The sequence below is a fragment of the Odocoileus virginianus genome, chromosome 30 (assembly GCF_023699985.2).
Source record: "Odocoileus virginianus isolate 20LAN1187 ecotype Illinois chromosome 30, Ovbor_1.2, whole genome shotgun sequence".
Taxonomy (NCBI): Eukaryota; Metazoa; Chordata; class Mammalia; order Artiodactyla; family Cervidae; genus Odocoileus; species Odocoileus virginianus.
The window spans coordinates 5,027,301-5,044,671 of NC_069703.1; the positions used below are offsets into that span (position 1 = coordinate 5,027,301).

Genomic DNA, 17,371 nt, shown 5'->3' on the forward strand with positions numbered 1-17,371 from the left:
CTAAAGGAAATCAATCCTGAATATTCATTGGAAGGACTGATGCTGAAGCTTCGATACTTTGGCCACCTGATGCAAAGAACTGACTCATTGGAAAAGCCCCTGATGCTGGGAGAGATTGAGGGCAGAAGGGGGCAACAGAGGATGAGATGGTTGGATGTCATTACTTACTCAATGGACATGAGTTTTATGATTAAAAAGAAACTTCTGTTTCTTAAAACTCAGCAGAAAAGATAATCTGAAAAATCTCCCCATGCTATTCTATAAATACTGAATAGTATGTCACAAAGTTCCTTTGAATGCATAGCCAAGTTCTCAAGGAACAAGGAAATACTCAGGAGGAAAAACCCACTCCAGTTCTCTTTCCTGGAGAATCCCACGGACAGAGGAGCCTGGTGGGCTACAGTCCATGGGGTCGCTAAGAGTCGGACATGACCGAGGGACTTGACTTTCACTTTTCACTTTCATGCATTGGAGAAGGAAATGGCAACCCACTCCAGTATTCTTGCCTGGAGAATCCCAGGGTCAGAGGAGCCTTCTGGGCTGCCGTCTATGGGGTCGCACAGAATTGGACATGACTGACGTGACTTAGCAGCAGCAGCAGGAGGAGGAAAAAGATGGGATGATAAGGCAGAGAACACCCAAGCCCTGCGGTTATGGCTGCCCTGTGGGGTAGAGCCTTGAACTTTAATGTATATGTGGGTGAGGAGATGATTTTGTAGGCTAGAGTTAAATGGCAAATTCAAACTCACAACCCTGTATAAAGCTAAAACCCAAAATGGGCTCTATCTTCAACCAGGGGAGGACCAAAAATGACAGACACAGGAACATAGTTTCAAAAAGACCATCTGTTTTGACCAGGACACTGGGAAGTGAAAGAGTCGCTTCTAAGAATTTGTAACCAGAGGCTGACCCACCCATGGCTTGAAGTGTTGATTTTACAGTTTGTGTGGTCTGAGAGAGCTCACCTGAAAATAAGTGGTATAAGTGGGCCAAGCTGGTAATGTCCAGTGGGGCCTGGCGAAAGCCAACTCCTAGCCACTCCACAGAGGCTCCTGCTCCAGGCCCCTAATGCACAGGGGCCCACACAACTGCCTTCCCTTTGTAGCATACAGGGACCACTGCCCTCCCCTCAAGATGCTTATCCAGCCAGTAAGATGGCACATGGGGACAGGAAAACGGGGCTCTCCTGTGAGTGACTTAATGTAATGTGTCACTAAACTCTGTTCACAAATGGCAACGTGTGCACCTTGAAAGTCATACTGAAAGAAAGGGGCTACTGAAGAACTAGCACCAAGCAATGAAAAAAACAACAGGCAGAGAGGAACTGGTAACTTGCATCTGCACTGCACTCCGGAAACAGATCTGCACTTCAGACTGGGCAAGCCCGGCCCCAACCATGCCGCTGATCATTTCACCCCAGTTCCTTCCTTCTCTGCACAAAAAGATCTACAACTACAGGGAACTCACCACACCACCTGAAGAGAGAAGATGGGGAAAAAACTGCCCTAAATCTTCCACCAACCACCATACCTACACCCAGAAAGCCCATTCTCTCAACCAATATCAAGTATTAATATTGACCTCTAATGGAAGAAATTTTCACATATTGAGGTTCAGGTAAGTCATTCGGGCTTATACTTGATTTGGCCTGAAGTTCATGCTAACTCTAACAGCCTGTCTTATGACCTATCAAACATGCCTTGTACATCTGTTTTAACCATTAAAGAGAAGACTGAATTTCATTAAAGAGAAGAGTGAATTTAAAAATCTAAATGGAGTAACTGTGTTTCAGGCATTTAAAACTAAGCCAGCTGGCTGAGGTTTCAGACATATTCCAGCATAACTGAGGACCTGTATTTTCTGAACTGTTACCAACCTCAAGGATACCACCAGTTATGCTCAAAATAATATCTGCTAGCAGCTGTCAGCTACAATTCCTTGTAACTATGTAACTATTCTGTACCCCAACCAATCCTTACTGAACAAGCATCCTTCTTTTTTGCCAGTTCCAAATATAATTCTTGATTTTTACCTTTTTAAGCCTCCCCCATTTTGTAGTCTAGAAGACTATGAATTCAAATGCACACTGAACCTATATCTCCCAGACTATAGTCCTAAATTTTGCTCGAGTAAACCTCTCTTGTATACCTATTACAGAATTTAACTTATCATTCTCATCAGCATACCTTTTCAGCTCATGATATTTAAAAATGGGACGCCTTAATAGAGTTAAGCTCAATCTTTCATTATTTATAACCTAACCTCATTCCAACAAGGCTTTCAGGAATCCTTGGAGATGCACAGAATTCTTAAAATTAGATTAAAGAGCTTCCGAGGACGCTAACTAGGGTAACACACACTGGTTAATTCACAGAACTTACATGATGACATTAACAAGAGTGCTTCTGAAGTTCTCTCGTTCTTTATGTGGAGACTTGCTCTTTCCTCTGGAAGTAGATGGTCCAGCATGACTATCATCAATCTGGTCCAGTAACTTGCCCTTTTTCCCAAAGCGTTCCTTGTATTCAGCTTGAATATTTTTTTTTTTAAAAAAGGTGTAAATTAGTCATCTTTAAAAGTAAGTCAAAATATTTACGTGGTTAAAATAAAATACTGAACCATCTTTTAATGAAAAAGCAACATTCTTTAAGTTCTTAAGTAACCACATTTCCTTTCTTGAAGTTAAACTAATCTCATTTGATGTCATCATAATAGAAACCTTTATTTTATTCGACTAATTTTATATTTTGATAAATGCAAATAAACTCAAATTTTCAACTATTTTGCATAGAACCTTCGTAAAATTATTATAAACAGAATGTAAAACTATTTCAGCAATAAAGAACTATGAGGAAAAAATGTTAACATTTAATGTTATCAATCTAATAAGTCATAAAAATATTAATATGAATAATTTAGAAGTAATGTTTACAACCTATTACACTCTCCCTTAGAAAAAACAATAGTCTTTGACACAGAGGCAAATTCTGAAAACAGTTAATCAAAGTTTTATTATAAACATTGCAATTCCTAAAATATCAGCTTTTATAGCATTTGCAACAGTCTGAAACAATGAAGAAGTGAAATCAAGTATCTTCTGAGGGAATACTTTTGGGGTAAATTTTTCCACTTGAAATAAACATAATTATAACTTTACAGTTTCACTGCTTTAACTACATGTTGTGATTTTTTTTTTCCCTCCAGGAAATTTCCTTAAATAAAGACAGAATATTAGAGTTCTTACCATATGACTGTTCATTTTTAACACTAAACTGCTCTGGAACATCTTCATCCTGCTTTATATTCAAATGGAACGATGGAGGCGCCTGCTGCCACTGGGGCTTTGTACTCACCTGAAATACGAAATTTTAGATAGCATCAACAACACAAGAGTAGAAAGAAGGTGTTTTTTCATGAAATGCATAAGAATGTATAAATACAGACATTTTCTCAAATGAATTAGGACATCTTATATTCTTTGCACCCAAAGTTGGAGTAACTCTATACAATCAACAAAAACAAGACTGGGAGCTGACTGTGGCTCAGATCATGAACTCCTTATTGCCAAATTCAGACTTAAACTGAAGAAAGTAGGGAAAACCTCTAGACCATTCAGGTATGACCTAAGTCAAATCCCTTACGATTATACAGTGGAAATGACAAATAGATTCAAGAGATCAGATCTGATAGAGTCCCTGAGGAACTATGGATGGAGGTTCGTGACGTTGTACAGAAGGCAGGGATCAAGACCATCCCCAAGAAAAAGAAATGCAAAAAAGACAAATGGTTGTCTGAGGAGACCTTACAAATAGCTATGAAAAGAAGAGAAGTGAAAGGCAAAGGAGAAAAGGAAAGATATAAGCATCTAAATGCAGAGTTCCAAAGAATAGCAAGGAGAGATGAGAAAGCCTTCTTCGGTGATCAATGCAAAGAAATAGAGGAAGATAATACAATGGGAAAGACTAGAGATCTCTTCAAGAAAATTAGAGATACCAAGGGAACATTTCATGCAAAGATAGGCACAATAAAGGACAGAAATGATATGGGCCTAACAGAAGCAGAAGATATTAAGAAGAGATGGCAAGAATACACAGAAGAACTATACAAAAAAGATCTTCATGACCCAGATAATCACGATGGTGTGATCACTCACCTAGAGTCAGACATCCTGGAATGTGAAGTCATGTGGGCCTTAGGAAGCATCACTACGAACAAAGCTAGTAGAGCTGATGGAATTCCAGTTGAGTTATTTCAAATCCTAAAAGATGATGCTGTGAAAATGTTGCACTCAATATATCCGCAAATTTGGAAAACTCAGCAGTGGCCACAGGACTGGAAAAGGTCAGTTTTCATTCCAATCCCAAAGAGAAGCAATGACAAAGAATGCTCAAACTACCACACAATTGTACTCATCTCACACACTAGTAAAGTAATGCTCAAAATTATTTAACCCAGGCTTCAACAGTATGTGAACCGTGAACTTCCAGATGTTCAAGCTGGATTTAGAAATGGCAGAGGAACCAGATATCAAATTGCCAACATCCACTGGATCATCAAAAAAGCAAGACAGCCAGAAAAACATCTATTTCTGCTTTACTGACTATGCCAAAGCCTTTGACTGTGTGGATCACAACAAACTGTGGAAAATTCTTAAAGAGATGGAAATATCAGATCACCTGACCTGCCTCCTGAGAATCTGTATGCAGGTCAGGAAGCAACAGTTAGAACTAGACATGGAACAACAGACTATTTCCAAAACGGGAAAGAAGTATGTCAGGGCTGTATACTGTCACCCTGATTTAACTTATATGCAGAGTACATAATGAGAAATGCTGGGCTGGATGAAGCACAAGCTGGAATCAAGATTGCTGGGAGAAATACCAATAACCTCAGATATGCAGATGACACCACCCTTATGGTAGTAAGTGAAGAAGAACTAAAGAGCCTCTTGATGCAAGTGAAAGAGAGTGAAAAGTTGGCTTAAAGCTCAACATTCAGAAAATGAAGAGCATGGCATCTGGTCCCATCACTTCATGGCAAATAGATGGGGAAACAGTGGAAACAGTGACAGACTTTATTTTGGGGGGCTCCAAAATCACTGCAGATGGTGACTGTAGCCATGAAATTAAAAGACGCTTGCTCCTTGGACAAAAAGTTATGACCAACCTAGATAGCATATTAGAAAGCTGAGACATTACTTTGTCAACAAAGGTCTGTCTAGTCAAAGCTATGGTTTTTCCAGTAGTCATGTATGGATGTGAGAGTTGGACTATAAAGAAAGCTGAGCACCCAAGGATTGATGTTTTTGAACTGTGGTGTTGGAGAAGACTCTTGAGAGTCCCTTGGACTACAAGGAGATCCAACCAGTCCATCCTAAAGGAAATCAGTCCTGAATATTCATTGGAAGGACTGATGCTGAAGCTGAAAACTCCAATACTTTGGCTACCTGATGCAAAGAACTGACTCATTTGAAAAGACCCTGATGCTGGGAAAGATTGAAGGTGGGAGGAGAAGGGGACAACAGAGGATGAGACGGTTGGATGGCATCACCGATTCAATGAACTTGAGTAAACTCCAGGAACTGGTGTTTACTCCAGCTTGAGTAAACTCCAGGAACTGGTGATGGATGGGGAGGTCTGGCGTATTGCAGTCCATGGGGTTGCAAAGTTGGACACAACTGAGTGACTGAACTGAACTGAAAGAAGGCATAAACACCCAACAGCAAATCACATTAAAGCCTGTGAATGGCATGGTGTGTGACATTTGGAATACATTAGCAAGTGCTCTGCTGTTAGTTTGATGTGGGTGCCTGTTACCTAACTCGGGTGTTCATTCTGCAGAGTTTACTCAGCCTCAGATATTGGCAAGTGATTTTTCAGCCTTCCATCTTGCTGGACCCCAATACTAATGAGTTCCTCTGTAATCCAGCTCCAGAGGATCTTCCTATTCTCATGATGTTAGCAGCTCTAGATTACCCTGGCAACTCACACGTTCATTCTATCATTTAAGGCAGGGGTCATAAATTCTTATACCCACACAATTCTGGCAAGTATCATAAAAAAGGGAGTAAAGCTAGTGATGATAGCTAATCGGCACCCAGCTTCAGTGCTAGGAAACATCACAGGGCCTTGGGGACAGTGGCCTAGGGAGAAAACCTCTGTCTTCAAAAAATGCAACAGTTAATTAGCTCGAGCCAGCTACTACGATGCCAGAATACAGACCCACTGCTGCTAGAACCTACAGCTCTTCAAGAAACCCAGATGGGCAGCCTTTAAAATAAAATGTACTTATTTTTAAGCATTGACAATTGAATCTGTGTCTTCCTTTCATATCTAGAACTTGGTAGCCCATGCTTGCACTGGCTTCTAGTTTTACTGTTTCCAATTCTTTATTGCTACTTTTAAATAAACTACCTGCACACAAATCCTTTTTTCAAGCTCTTCTTTCACAGGAAAGTAAGCTAAGACAGTAAGTCAGTGTTTTCCATCCTTTCATCTGCCTTGCCAATCTTCCACTGTGATCTTGCTCCATAAAGGATTTCAGGTGAGTGAGATATTCACAAAGGTTTAGAATCAGGTCCCCAGTTCAAAGAGGATCGGAGCCCCCAGCATGGGTTACCCTTGATTTCAACAACCATCACCACCAGAAACAAAGGCCTGTAATGAAAATCACTCTATGTTTTAACTACTGGGAAAATTTTATCCAAGAACAAATTTTAATATTCTAATAAAAGTTGCTTAGTCATTTGTCAGTGGATTTTTTAAAATCTCTTAAAAATATGATCTCCCCTAAAACACATGAAATTCAAAGAATGCTGAAAAATGCAAGATATGGCCAAATAAGAACATAAAACCAGGTTTAAATTAGCCAACAAAAGCATTTCAGACTAGTATATGCCAATGACAAGAAAGGATTAGTATTCAACTCAGCCACTGACTAGTAAGTCAGAAAACTTGAGTTTTTATCTCTAAACCTGTATACTAACAAGAGGCAACAAACTGACTGTAATTTTGTTTTAAAATTTATCAAATTTTAAACATATGTCTATTCCATTTCAAGTCCTGTCTTTTAAGCTATAAAATTTAAGATAGATTTTGCAGAACCACAGAAAAGATACATCTCAATTCTATGGAACTTGGCAGCATAATCTGGCAATATTAAAAAAATTTTCAGTTAAAATGTATAGTTTGAAATGTTCATTTACTTTATCTATGAATAGTAAGTCAAGTTTTATAAGTGAAAAAGGTCCTCCATCTTAAATTATCAGGAATCTTTCTGTATAAAGCAACACAAATTCAATTTTATAGTTTGTTCTCAGCTTTTAAAATATCTTTCAAAAAACAATCCTTTGGATGAAACTTGAGAGTATTATACTAAATGAAATATGCCAGACATCAAAAGATAAATACTGCATGACCCCACTCACATGAGGTACCTAGAGTAGGAAAATATACGGAGACAGAAAGCATGCTGGTCACTGTGGGCCGAGGAGAGGGGGTACAGAAAGGCAGTGTCTGGTGGGTATGGAGTTTCAGTTTCGCAACATAGAGTTCTGAAGATGAAGGGTGGTGATGGTTGTACAACAATGTGAATGTGCTTAATATTAATGAACTATAGATTAAAAACAGTGTAAATGATCAATTGTATGTTATGTATATTTTATCACAATTAAAAAAAAAGAAAACATTATTTGCACTGAAGCTCCACTTAAGCTCAACTTCCAGGAGTTACGAGAGCACACTAAATGTCATTAAATTCAATATAACTACTAAATGGAAAAATTTATTACAGTCAAGTATATCTTTCCCAGTACCTGTCAACTGAAAATGTTTGTTAACTGCCTCTTCCACAGAACAATGACAGTTTATAGTCATAATGATAAATCTTTAAAAGATGGCAAATTTCAGTGTTGGAAGATGCATCTCAAAAATCATTAACCCTTCTTACTTTCAAACTCAGAAACTGAGGCTCAGAGATGTAAGTGACTCCCTTAGATGGCAGAGCCATTAGTGACAAGACGTAATCCCCAGCTTCACTCCCTAATTCCAACACTGAAATATTTTCTGCGAGACCATCTTGGAAACACTTCTATCCAGAATATTCAAATATTCAGTAGAAAATAGTAGGAAATTATAGTTTACATTTATTAAGATAGTTACTTTTCCTTTTAGGTGCACCTCAGAATTTCTCAATCAGAACATAATCAAATTGAGCACAAAATTCAAAATCCTAAGTTCAGTTACCTATTTATGAATTTGAAAACTAGTAAACATTTTTAAAAGGGCTAAAACCCAATGGGAGTGTACACGTAAATTACCGTAGCCAATTGTGGTAAAATTCTTCCTGGTGTCTTAGATTTTTCTTTGCTGGCTGATTTATCCTACATGCAAAAAAAAAAAAAAAAGTTTACTCTGTTAGAGCTAAAACTTATTCTCACAATCAAATTTTAGAGTAAAGCACTTAGTATCCAAAATATTCATTCAAAGGCATACTCTACCATTTTTTTTTTAATTCTCAATGTTTGTCTTGGAATATGGTAAGGCAAGAAAGGAAAGTGGTATCCAACAATACCTGTCAGAAAGCTTTAAAAATGTGCAAAGCCTCTTGTCCATTACATCATCTCCTTGGAATTTATCTGGATCTATTTAGTGTCCAGGGCTTACTCTGCTCCATCCCCCTTCTCTATCACTAAAATACCATTTTTGTCCTCCTATAACCAGAATGCTCCACTTACTAAGCTGACAGTGTATTCAGGTTAACGCATCCTCAAGTTACTGGAAGTAACATGTACTTTTTAGCAGCAACTTTCAGGGAAACGTGCTGATACTTTGAAGACAGTATGATTCCATGGTAGGAATTTCACTTAGGTAAAAGAAGGCACTGTTGAGAATCATACTTCTATCCATAAAGCAGATAATATAAGTTGTGCTAATTCATGCTGATGTATAGCAGAAATCAATACAATATTGTAAAGCAATTGTCCTTCAACTGAAAATAAATAAATGTAAAAATACATATATAAGTTATGCTTTTTGCCAATGGTCATCTTATTGCCTCTCAGCTCCAAATCTACCCTTTTTGCCCTCCTTTGTGATTCTTGAACAGGACTCTAAACATCTGTCTTTTGCCAACCAGAACTAATAAAGGGTATCAAAACAACTCTGTGAGAGGAGGGGACTCTCTTCCTGGTTCTAGGGTTTTTTCTCATTGTTTCCATGGTATGGCTGCCAGTTAGCATCTTTGCCCATGGGTACCTTCCCAGCCTGTGGTGTGTTGCTGACCCAGTGGCAGACCCCCTCCAGCAGGGTGGCAGGTTTTCATGGGCATCCCTAAAGTCAGCTTTCCAGAAAGTTTCCATTACATCGCAGAGAGAGATTTCCTTTCAAATTCTTCCACATGCAAGCACATGGTTTTCTTACCTCCCAGCCTAAGTCTGCAAAACTGCAGCAAATGCCTTTGCCACCCAGGTGGCCCAGAGCCATTTTCTCTCCAAGAGATCTTAATGCAGGCTTTGGAGAAGGAATGTACCTTCCAAGTCTCTTCCCAGAGCCACTCTCCCATAGTCCCAAAAGGAATGGCTTTATGTCTGCTATTTCTATGTTTTCAGCTACAGTATCCAAAACAGCATGCATTAGCCACCTGGAGCCATTGACCACTTGAAATATGGCTCATATGAAGTGAGATGTGTTTACCAGTAAAATACATAGGTTTTTGAAGACACAGTACAAAGTACAAAAAAAAATTTAAATTATCTTGTCAATCTTCATATTGATGAGAATATCTTTTACATTGATCACACCATGTGCTATGTATTAAGAAGTTTACAAAAACTACTTCATTCAGTTCTCTTTACAGCTCTGTGAGGTAAGTAGTGCACCACTTTTGTGAGTATTGTATACATGAGGACTTTTTAAAAAACTATTTCTTTTTCTGCATTGGGTATTTGCTGCATCACACGGGATCTTTCATTGTGGTGCATGGATTCTCTAGTCGTGGCACAGTGGCTTAGTTGCTCTGGGGAATGTGGGGTCTTAGTTCCCGACCAGGGATTGAGCCCGCATCCCTTGCATTGCAAGGCAGATTCTTAACCACTGGACCACCAGGGAAGTCTCCATGAGGTCTTCTTCAATGAGGTAGTCTCTGCCTCCACACAGTACACAGTTCAGTAAGTATTAAAAATTACATGCTTTCATGTAGGATAGGAGATGGTGTGGAACACAGTACTCAAAGAAACTTCCAAAATGAGAAAGGATGGAAACTTAGCCTTGAGTCTCAACTGCATCTCCCAGAGTAGCAGCAACAAGCGTCCTAAAGACAGAGGAAGTAGCACCAATGATGACTTGGGAGGGGATATTGGGGTTGGTGGTGAAGTAGAAGGTATGACAATTCTCTTATTTAGACAATGATTTACTGAATTCCTACCACGTGGAGAGCTCTCTTTAAGGCACTGGATATATACCCATGGACAAAACAAAGTCCCTCCCCTGGTGGAGCTTACATTCTAGTGGGGATAGAGATAGCTACTTCAGAATAAATGTAACATAATTTCAGGACGCGATAAGTGCAAAGGAAACAATAAAACTGGGTAAAGGGATTGAGTGGGGAAAGACAGAGAAGCACTTGGTTAGATTACGGTAGTGAGGCCTCTTTTCAGAGGTTTTGTTTGAGTAGAGATGTAAACCAAGGGCAAGAAAGGGCTGGACGAGGGTGCTGCTATATTATAGAAGACATGGGCCTGGAGGCTTGTTTGGCCTGGCTGGCAGCAGAGAACCGTCATTGTCTCCTCTTGGAGTAACCTCCAGCCCCGGTTTGCTGGAGACAGTCCCAGTTCACATCTCTTACCTAAGCATCAGCAGTAGCGCTTTCGCCCTCAGTGGCAGCACAGTTTGCATGATAAATTACACCATCATGGTATTCATCATGCAACGACACACAAAGGTGAATTAACCGTCCTGGTAGCAGTAAATAAGATCGGCGAGAAGGAGACTAGAGTCGTTACTGAGGATAGTTCAACAGCTTTTAATAAACCAGGCAATTGGAGATCAATGGACCTTGATTTACAGAAAATGCTAGTAACTGAAGGTCACATAATCTTGTTAAGACACAGCTCTGAACCTCTGCTCCCCTGGTCAGAAAGATCAAAAGGCCCTGTGTTAAAGTAAACACAAGTCTTCATCTTGGTTTTCAAAGCCTCCTCAATATGCCCTTTTCACTTCCCAGCATCTGTTATAGTTACTTCATAGCCTTGTAACTCTAGTCAGCCAATGAAAAGTGAGCACCACATCAGGTAGTTTCAGAAGAGGTGTGCCTCATTCATAGCGCTTTCATTCCTGCCACAGCCAGTGAGGAGCCAAGTGTTTCTGCCAGTTTTGCTATAAGGTGAAGGAGGGCTACCTGACTCTCATCAGACTTCACATGATCAAAGGGTAATCTCTGTTAGGTTAAGTCTCTGAGATTTGAGGGTCCGTCTGTTATTTCAGCTAGTATTAAGTACCCTAACAGAGCCACCAATGTGTTCTTCAATATCCCTGTTAAAACGAACACTTTCTTCAAGGCCAATATTAAATTTAGATTTAAAAAAAAAAAACCTCCAATTGCAGGTGAGAAATTTTTTAATATGTATAGCACTCTTTTGGTAATTCTCTTATTGTTTAAATTCTGTCTGAAATATAATTTGTGTATGTATTTATCAAAATATAATTTGTGTATTTATCCTGCTCTCCTATCCTGTTAATCTGTTCCATCTCAGCCTACTAATAATTCAATCTTACAGAGTTGGATAAACTTACCTTAAAATAATTGACTTTATCATAAGAAAAATTACAAATTGGTTAACCAAGCCTTTAAAAAGTAAAGAGAAAGTAATTAGGGCCAAGATGGCAGAGCAGGAAAACCCTGACATCACCTCCCACCATGGGCACACCAAAATCACAAATAGTTACACAACTCTCAATGAGAATGACCTGAAGACGTATAGAAACATATTCTGCAACTAAAGATATAAAGAAGAAACCACAATAAGACACAATAAGACATGTATGAGGGACAGAGATGTTACACAGTCAAGACTCATACCCCTGGGCAAGTGACCCACAAAAGGGAGAATAATCTCAAGTGCAGAGACTCTCCTGAAGAAACTTCTTTGAGTTCTGCATGAGGCTCTCCATCCCAGAAGTCCAGCACCAGGGAGACAAGCCCCCGGAATGTCTGGCTTATTTAAAGGCCAGCGTAATTGCTTTGGGGAGAGTCAGAAGGCTCTAAGAAACAGACTTTACTCTTAAAGGATACATGCAAAATCTCACATTCTCCAAGGCCCAGGGCAGAAGCAATAATTTGAAAGGAGCCTAAGTCAGACCCAGTTGCTGATACCAGACAGCCTTCCAGAGAGGAAGGAGGCAACTGGGACTCAACTTGGAGACACAGATGCTGGTGACAGCCATTTTGGGGAGCTCATTCTACCATAAGGACACTGATGCTGGCAAGCACTGTTGTAGAACCCTCCCTCTAGCTTACTAGCACTGGTACACAGCCTCACCCACCAGCAGACTAGATGCCATCAACCCCTTTCAGCTCCCAGACACCTAGAAATTTGGCACTACCCATCAGAGGGGCCCAGGATCTGGACCACTCACCATCAGGCAGACGCCAGGTCCCAGATCCTGGACCTTGCAGACAGACACACCAAGAACTGGCTTTACCCACCAGGGAGTCAGCATTAGCATTGGGACCTGGCCTCACCCACCAGTGAGGCCAACAGCAACTCTGGGACCCTCAAAGCCAGAGATCCTGAGATGTAACTCCAACCACCAGTGGACCAGCACTAGCAACATTACACTGCCTCATTCAACAGCAAGTGAACACCAGACCCAGGAGCACCCTCAGTCCTGGCACCTTGCCCACAAGCAGGCTGATATTAGCTCTGGGACACCAAGACTTGCAGCCAGCCCCCCTCAAGACCCAACTCCACCCACCAGTGGGCTGGCACTAGCTCCAGGACTGCCTGGAGCTGCGCAACCAGCCTTCTCATGACCCAGCCCTGTCCACCAGTTGCTGGCAGCCTCCATACTTGTAAGGGCCTGGCAACCAATCAGGCTGGAGTGGAAGGAGTCAGCGGTCAGCCTGCCATGGCAGAAGGGGCCCACACAGGGGCACCCTAGAGCACTGAGCTCTGGGAACCAGAGATGAGGATGCTGCTGGGCCCCACAGGGCATCTCCTACATAAGGCCACTTCTCCAAGACTAGGGAAAGTATCCAATCTACCAATTATATAGAAATAAAAATACAGAATTAGGCAAAATTAGGAGACAGATGATATAGAGGAATAGATCAACACTAGACGACAGAGTAATGGAAATCACTCAAGCTGAAAAGCAAAAACATTTTCAATAAGGAGTTTAAGAGATCTCCAGGACAACGTTAAATTTACCAACACCCACATCATAGAGGTCCCAGAATAAAAGAGAAAGAAGAGAACACATCTGAAGACATGATAGCCAAAAACTTTCTTAATGTGGGAAAGGAAATAGACATCCAGGTCCAGGAAGCACAGAGAGTCTCAAACAAGATCAGCCCAAAGAGAGGGCCTTGACATTACACACTGTAAATTAAAATGGAGAAAAAAGTAAAGATAGACAGAATATTAAAAGCATCAAGGGAAAGGCAACTAGTTACAGACAAGGGAACTTTCATAAGCCTATTAACTGACTTTTCAGCAGAAACTCTGCAAGCCAGAAGAGGGCTGGCCTGATAGAGTTAAAGGAAGAAAAGGGGAAAAAGCCTACAACCAATACTCTATGTGAGAGAGTCATCATTCAGATTGAATGAGAGATCAGTTTTACATACAAGCAAAAACTAAAAAGAGTTCAGCATCACAAAACTGACTTTATAAGAAATGTTAAAGGGAGTTCTCTAAGTGAAATATGAAAATTATGAAAGAAAAAAAAATCTCATTGGTAAAGGCAATATACAGTAAAGAAAGATCAACAACTAACAAAATTAGAAGGAAGACTAAAAGGTAAAATAGTGAAATTGAAAGTAATGATAATAGGATAATAGTAGGGAACTTTAAGACCTGACTTAATGGACAGATCATCCAGACAGAAAAAGTAATAAGGAGACATTGGCCTTAAACAATACCAGGTGGACTTAATAGATCATTTATATAGAACATTCCAACCAAAAGCGGCAGAATACACATTCTTTCCAAGTGCATATGGAACATTTGCCAGGATAGATCACATGCTAGGCCACAAAACAAGTTTCTATAACTTAAAGAAGAATGAAATCATATCAAGCATCTTTTCTGATCATAACTGTAGGAGTCTAGAAATCAACTATAAGGAAAAAAAACTGAAAGAAAATCCCACAAACAGATGGAAGCTAAACAATATGCTACTAAACAACCAATGAGCCACTAAAGAAATCAAAGAGGAAATAAAAAATACCTGGAAACTAATGAAAATGAAAACACAATCCAAAATCTATGAAACACAGAAACAGCAATTCTAAGAGAGAGGTTTATAGCAATACAAGCCTACCTCAGGAAATAAGAAAACCTCAATCAACAACCTAACCTTATACCTAAAGAAGAGAAAAAGAATAACCCAAAATTAGTAGAAGGAAAAAAAACCCCAATGATCACAGCAGAAATATACAATAGAGTTCAGTTGCTCAATCATGTCCAACTCTTTGTGACCCCATGGATTGCAGCACACCAGGCTTCGCTGTCCATCACCAACTCCCGAAGCCTACTCAAACTCATGTCCATTGCATCAGTGATGCCATCCAACCATCTCATCTTCTGTCCCCTTCTCCTCCTGCCTTCAGTCTTTCCCAGCATCAGGGTCTTTTCCAATGAGTTTGTTCTTCGCATCAGGTGGCAAATGTATTGGAGTTTCAGCTTCAGCATCAGTCCTTCCAATGAATATTCAGGACTGATTTCCTTTAGGATGGACTGATTGGATCTCCTTACAGTCCAAGGGACTCTCAAGAGTCTTCTCCAATACCACAGTTCAAAAGCATCAATTCTTCGGCACTCGGCCTTCTTTATAGTCCAACTCTCACATCCATACATGACTACTGGAAAAACCATAGCTTTGACTAGACAGACCTTTACAAAACAGAAACTAAAAAAAAAAAAAAATAGAAAGGATCAATGAAACTAAGAATTTTTATCTATGAAAAGATAAAATTGATCAACCTTTACCCAAATTCATCAAGAAATATATAAAGGACCAAATAAAATTAGAAATGAAAAATAAGTTATAACTTATACCACAGAAATACAAAGGATCACAAGAGATTACTATGAACTGTTACATGCCAATAAAATGGACAAATTTCTAGAAATGTACAATCTCCCAAGACTGAATCAGGAAGAAATAGAAAATTTAAACAGACCAATTACAAGTAATGAAACTGAATCTGTGATAAAACAAAAATTCTTCCAAACAAAATCATGGAATCGGCAGCTTCACAAGCCAATTCTACCAAACATTTAAAGAAGAATCAGCACCCACTTTCTCAAACTATTCCAAAAACTTGCAGAAGGAATACTTTCAAACTCATTCTAATGAGGCCAGTATCACCCTGATAACCAATCCAGCCAAAGACACCATAAAGAAGAAAATTACAGGTCAATATCACTGATGAACATAGATGTAGAAATCCTCATCAAAATTGTAGCAAATCAAATTCAACAATACAGTAAAAGAGTCATATACCATTAATAAGTGGGACTTACCTTGGGGATGCAAGGATAGTTCAGTAGTTGCAAAATTAATCAACATGATACACATTAGCAAACTGAATAAAAACCGTATGATCATCTCAATAGGTGCAGAAGAAAGTCTTGGACAAAATTAAACATCCATTTATGATAAAATCTCTCAAAGTGGGTGCAGAATGAATGTAAGTGAAAGTGTTAGTCACTCAGTGATGTCCGACTCTTTGCAACCCTGTGGACTGTAGCCTACCAGGTCCCTCTCTCTATGGAATTCTCCAGGCAAGAATACTGGAGTGGGTTGCCATTCCCTTCTCCAGGGGATCTTCCCAACCCAGGGATCAAACCAAGGTCTCCTGTATTGCAGGTGGATTCTCTACCATCTGGGCCACCAGGGAATATGCCTCAACATAGTAAAGGCCACATATGACAAGCACACAGCTAACATCATACTCAACAGTAAAAAGCTGAAAGAGCTTTCTTTAAGATTAGGAAAAAGTCAAGGTTGCCCACTCTCTCCACTTTTATTCCACATAGTATTGGGAGCTCTAACCACAACAATCAGACAAGAAAAGAAATCCTAATTGGAAAGGAAGAATGGAAACTCACTGTTTGCAGACAAGATGATACTATGTATAGAAAATTGTAAAGATGCTACCAAAAAATTACCAAAACTCAATGAATTTGGTAAAGTTGCAGAATATAAAATTAATACAGAAATCTGCTGTTTCTATACACTAAAAAACTATCAGAAAGAGAATTTAAGTAAACAAGCCTTTTACAATGCAATGAAAGAATAAAATATATGAGAATAAATATAAGGAGGCAGAAGACTTGTACTTGGAAACTGCAAGACACTGATAAGAAACTGAAGACAAAGAAATGGAAAGATACACCATGCTCATGAGTGTGACTGGACCAAACTAACTCCTTTTTGTCAACTCTTATCTCAGGCCCACTGTCCAACCCCTTCTCCTTTATACATCATTAAGCTTTAGCCTAATGCACAAGGAATATGCCCAAGCCAGATGAATTCCCATTCAGCTTTCACCTTTGTCTGCATCTGATACCTGAAAACTGGAGATGTGTTTTTGCTGACACAGATGGTTAATGGTCGTAAGACATCCAAGCGGAGGAAAAACCCCAGTTCCCATCTGTGCAGACATGCTTCTCTCCAGTAGTCAGAGCCGATCTTTAGCTTTGGTCCTTTTAAGCTCCCCTGCACCCTTTCAGTCGAAGGAGGCAATGGCGCCCCACTCCAGCACTCTTGCCTGGAAAATCCCATGGACGGAGGAGCCTGGTGGGCTGCAGTCCATGGGGTCACCAATAGTCGGACACTACTGAGCGACTTCACTTTCGCTTTTCACTTTCATGCGCTGGAGAAGGAAATGGCAACCCACTCCAGTGTTCTTGCCTGGAGAATCCCAGGGACGGGGGAGCCTGGTGGGCTGCCATCTATGAGGACGCACAGAGTCGGACACGACTGAAGTGACTTAGCAGCAGCAGCACCCTTTCAGTGGTTCTAAGTGCACCTGTGAATGCCTCTAGATCATTTGCTCAATATTTCCTGCCTGTGTGTAAGCTACCCACAATATACTTCCTAACTGCACTTTATGAATTGCCTGCCTCATTTTTCAACCTCAAAGTTTC

The 17,371-nt window shown here is 39.9% G+C and overlaps 1 protein-coding gene across 3 annotated transcripts in view; it reads right to left on the reverse strand.

Moving 5' to 3' along the window:
• Positions 1-17,371, reverse strand: part of DNAH7 (dynein axonemal heavy chain 7) — a 258,907-nt gene that overhangs the window by 230,590 nt on the left and 10,946 nt on the right. For 2 of the 3 annotated variants that reach the window (XM_070458471.1, XM_070458473.1), the window contains exons 3-5: positions 8,318-8,380; positions 3,245-3,353; positions 2,382-2,529 (exon numbers count right to left, since the gene is read on the reverse strand). In XM_070458471.1, the coding sequence (XP_070314572.1) occupies positions 2,382-2,529; positions 3,245-3,353; positions 8,318-8,380 (320 nt within the window). The remainder of the gene's footprint in view (positions 1-2,381; positions 2,530-3,244; positions 3,354-8,317; positions 8,381-17,371) is intronic. The other variant, XM_070458472.1, reaches the window with a different exon arrangement.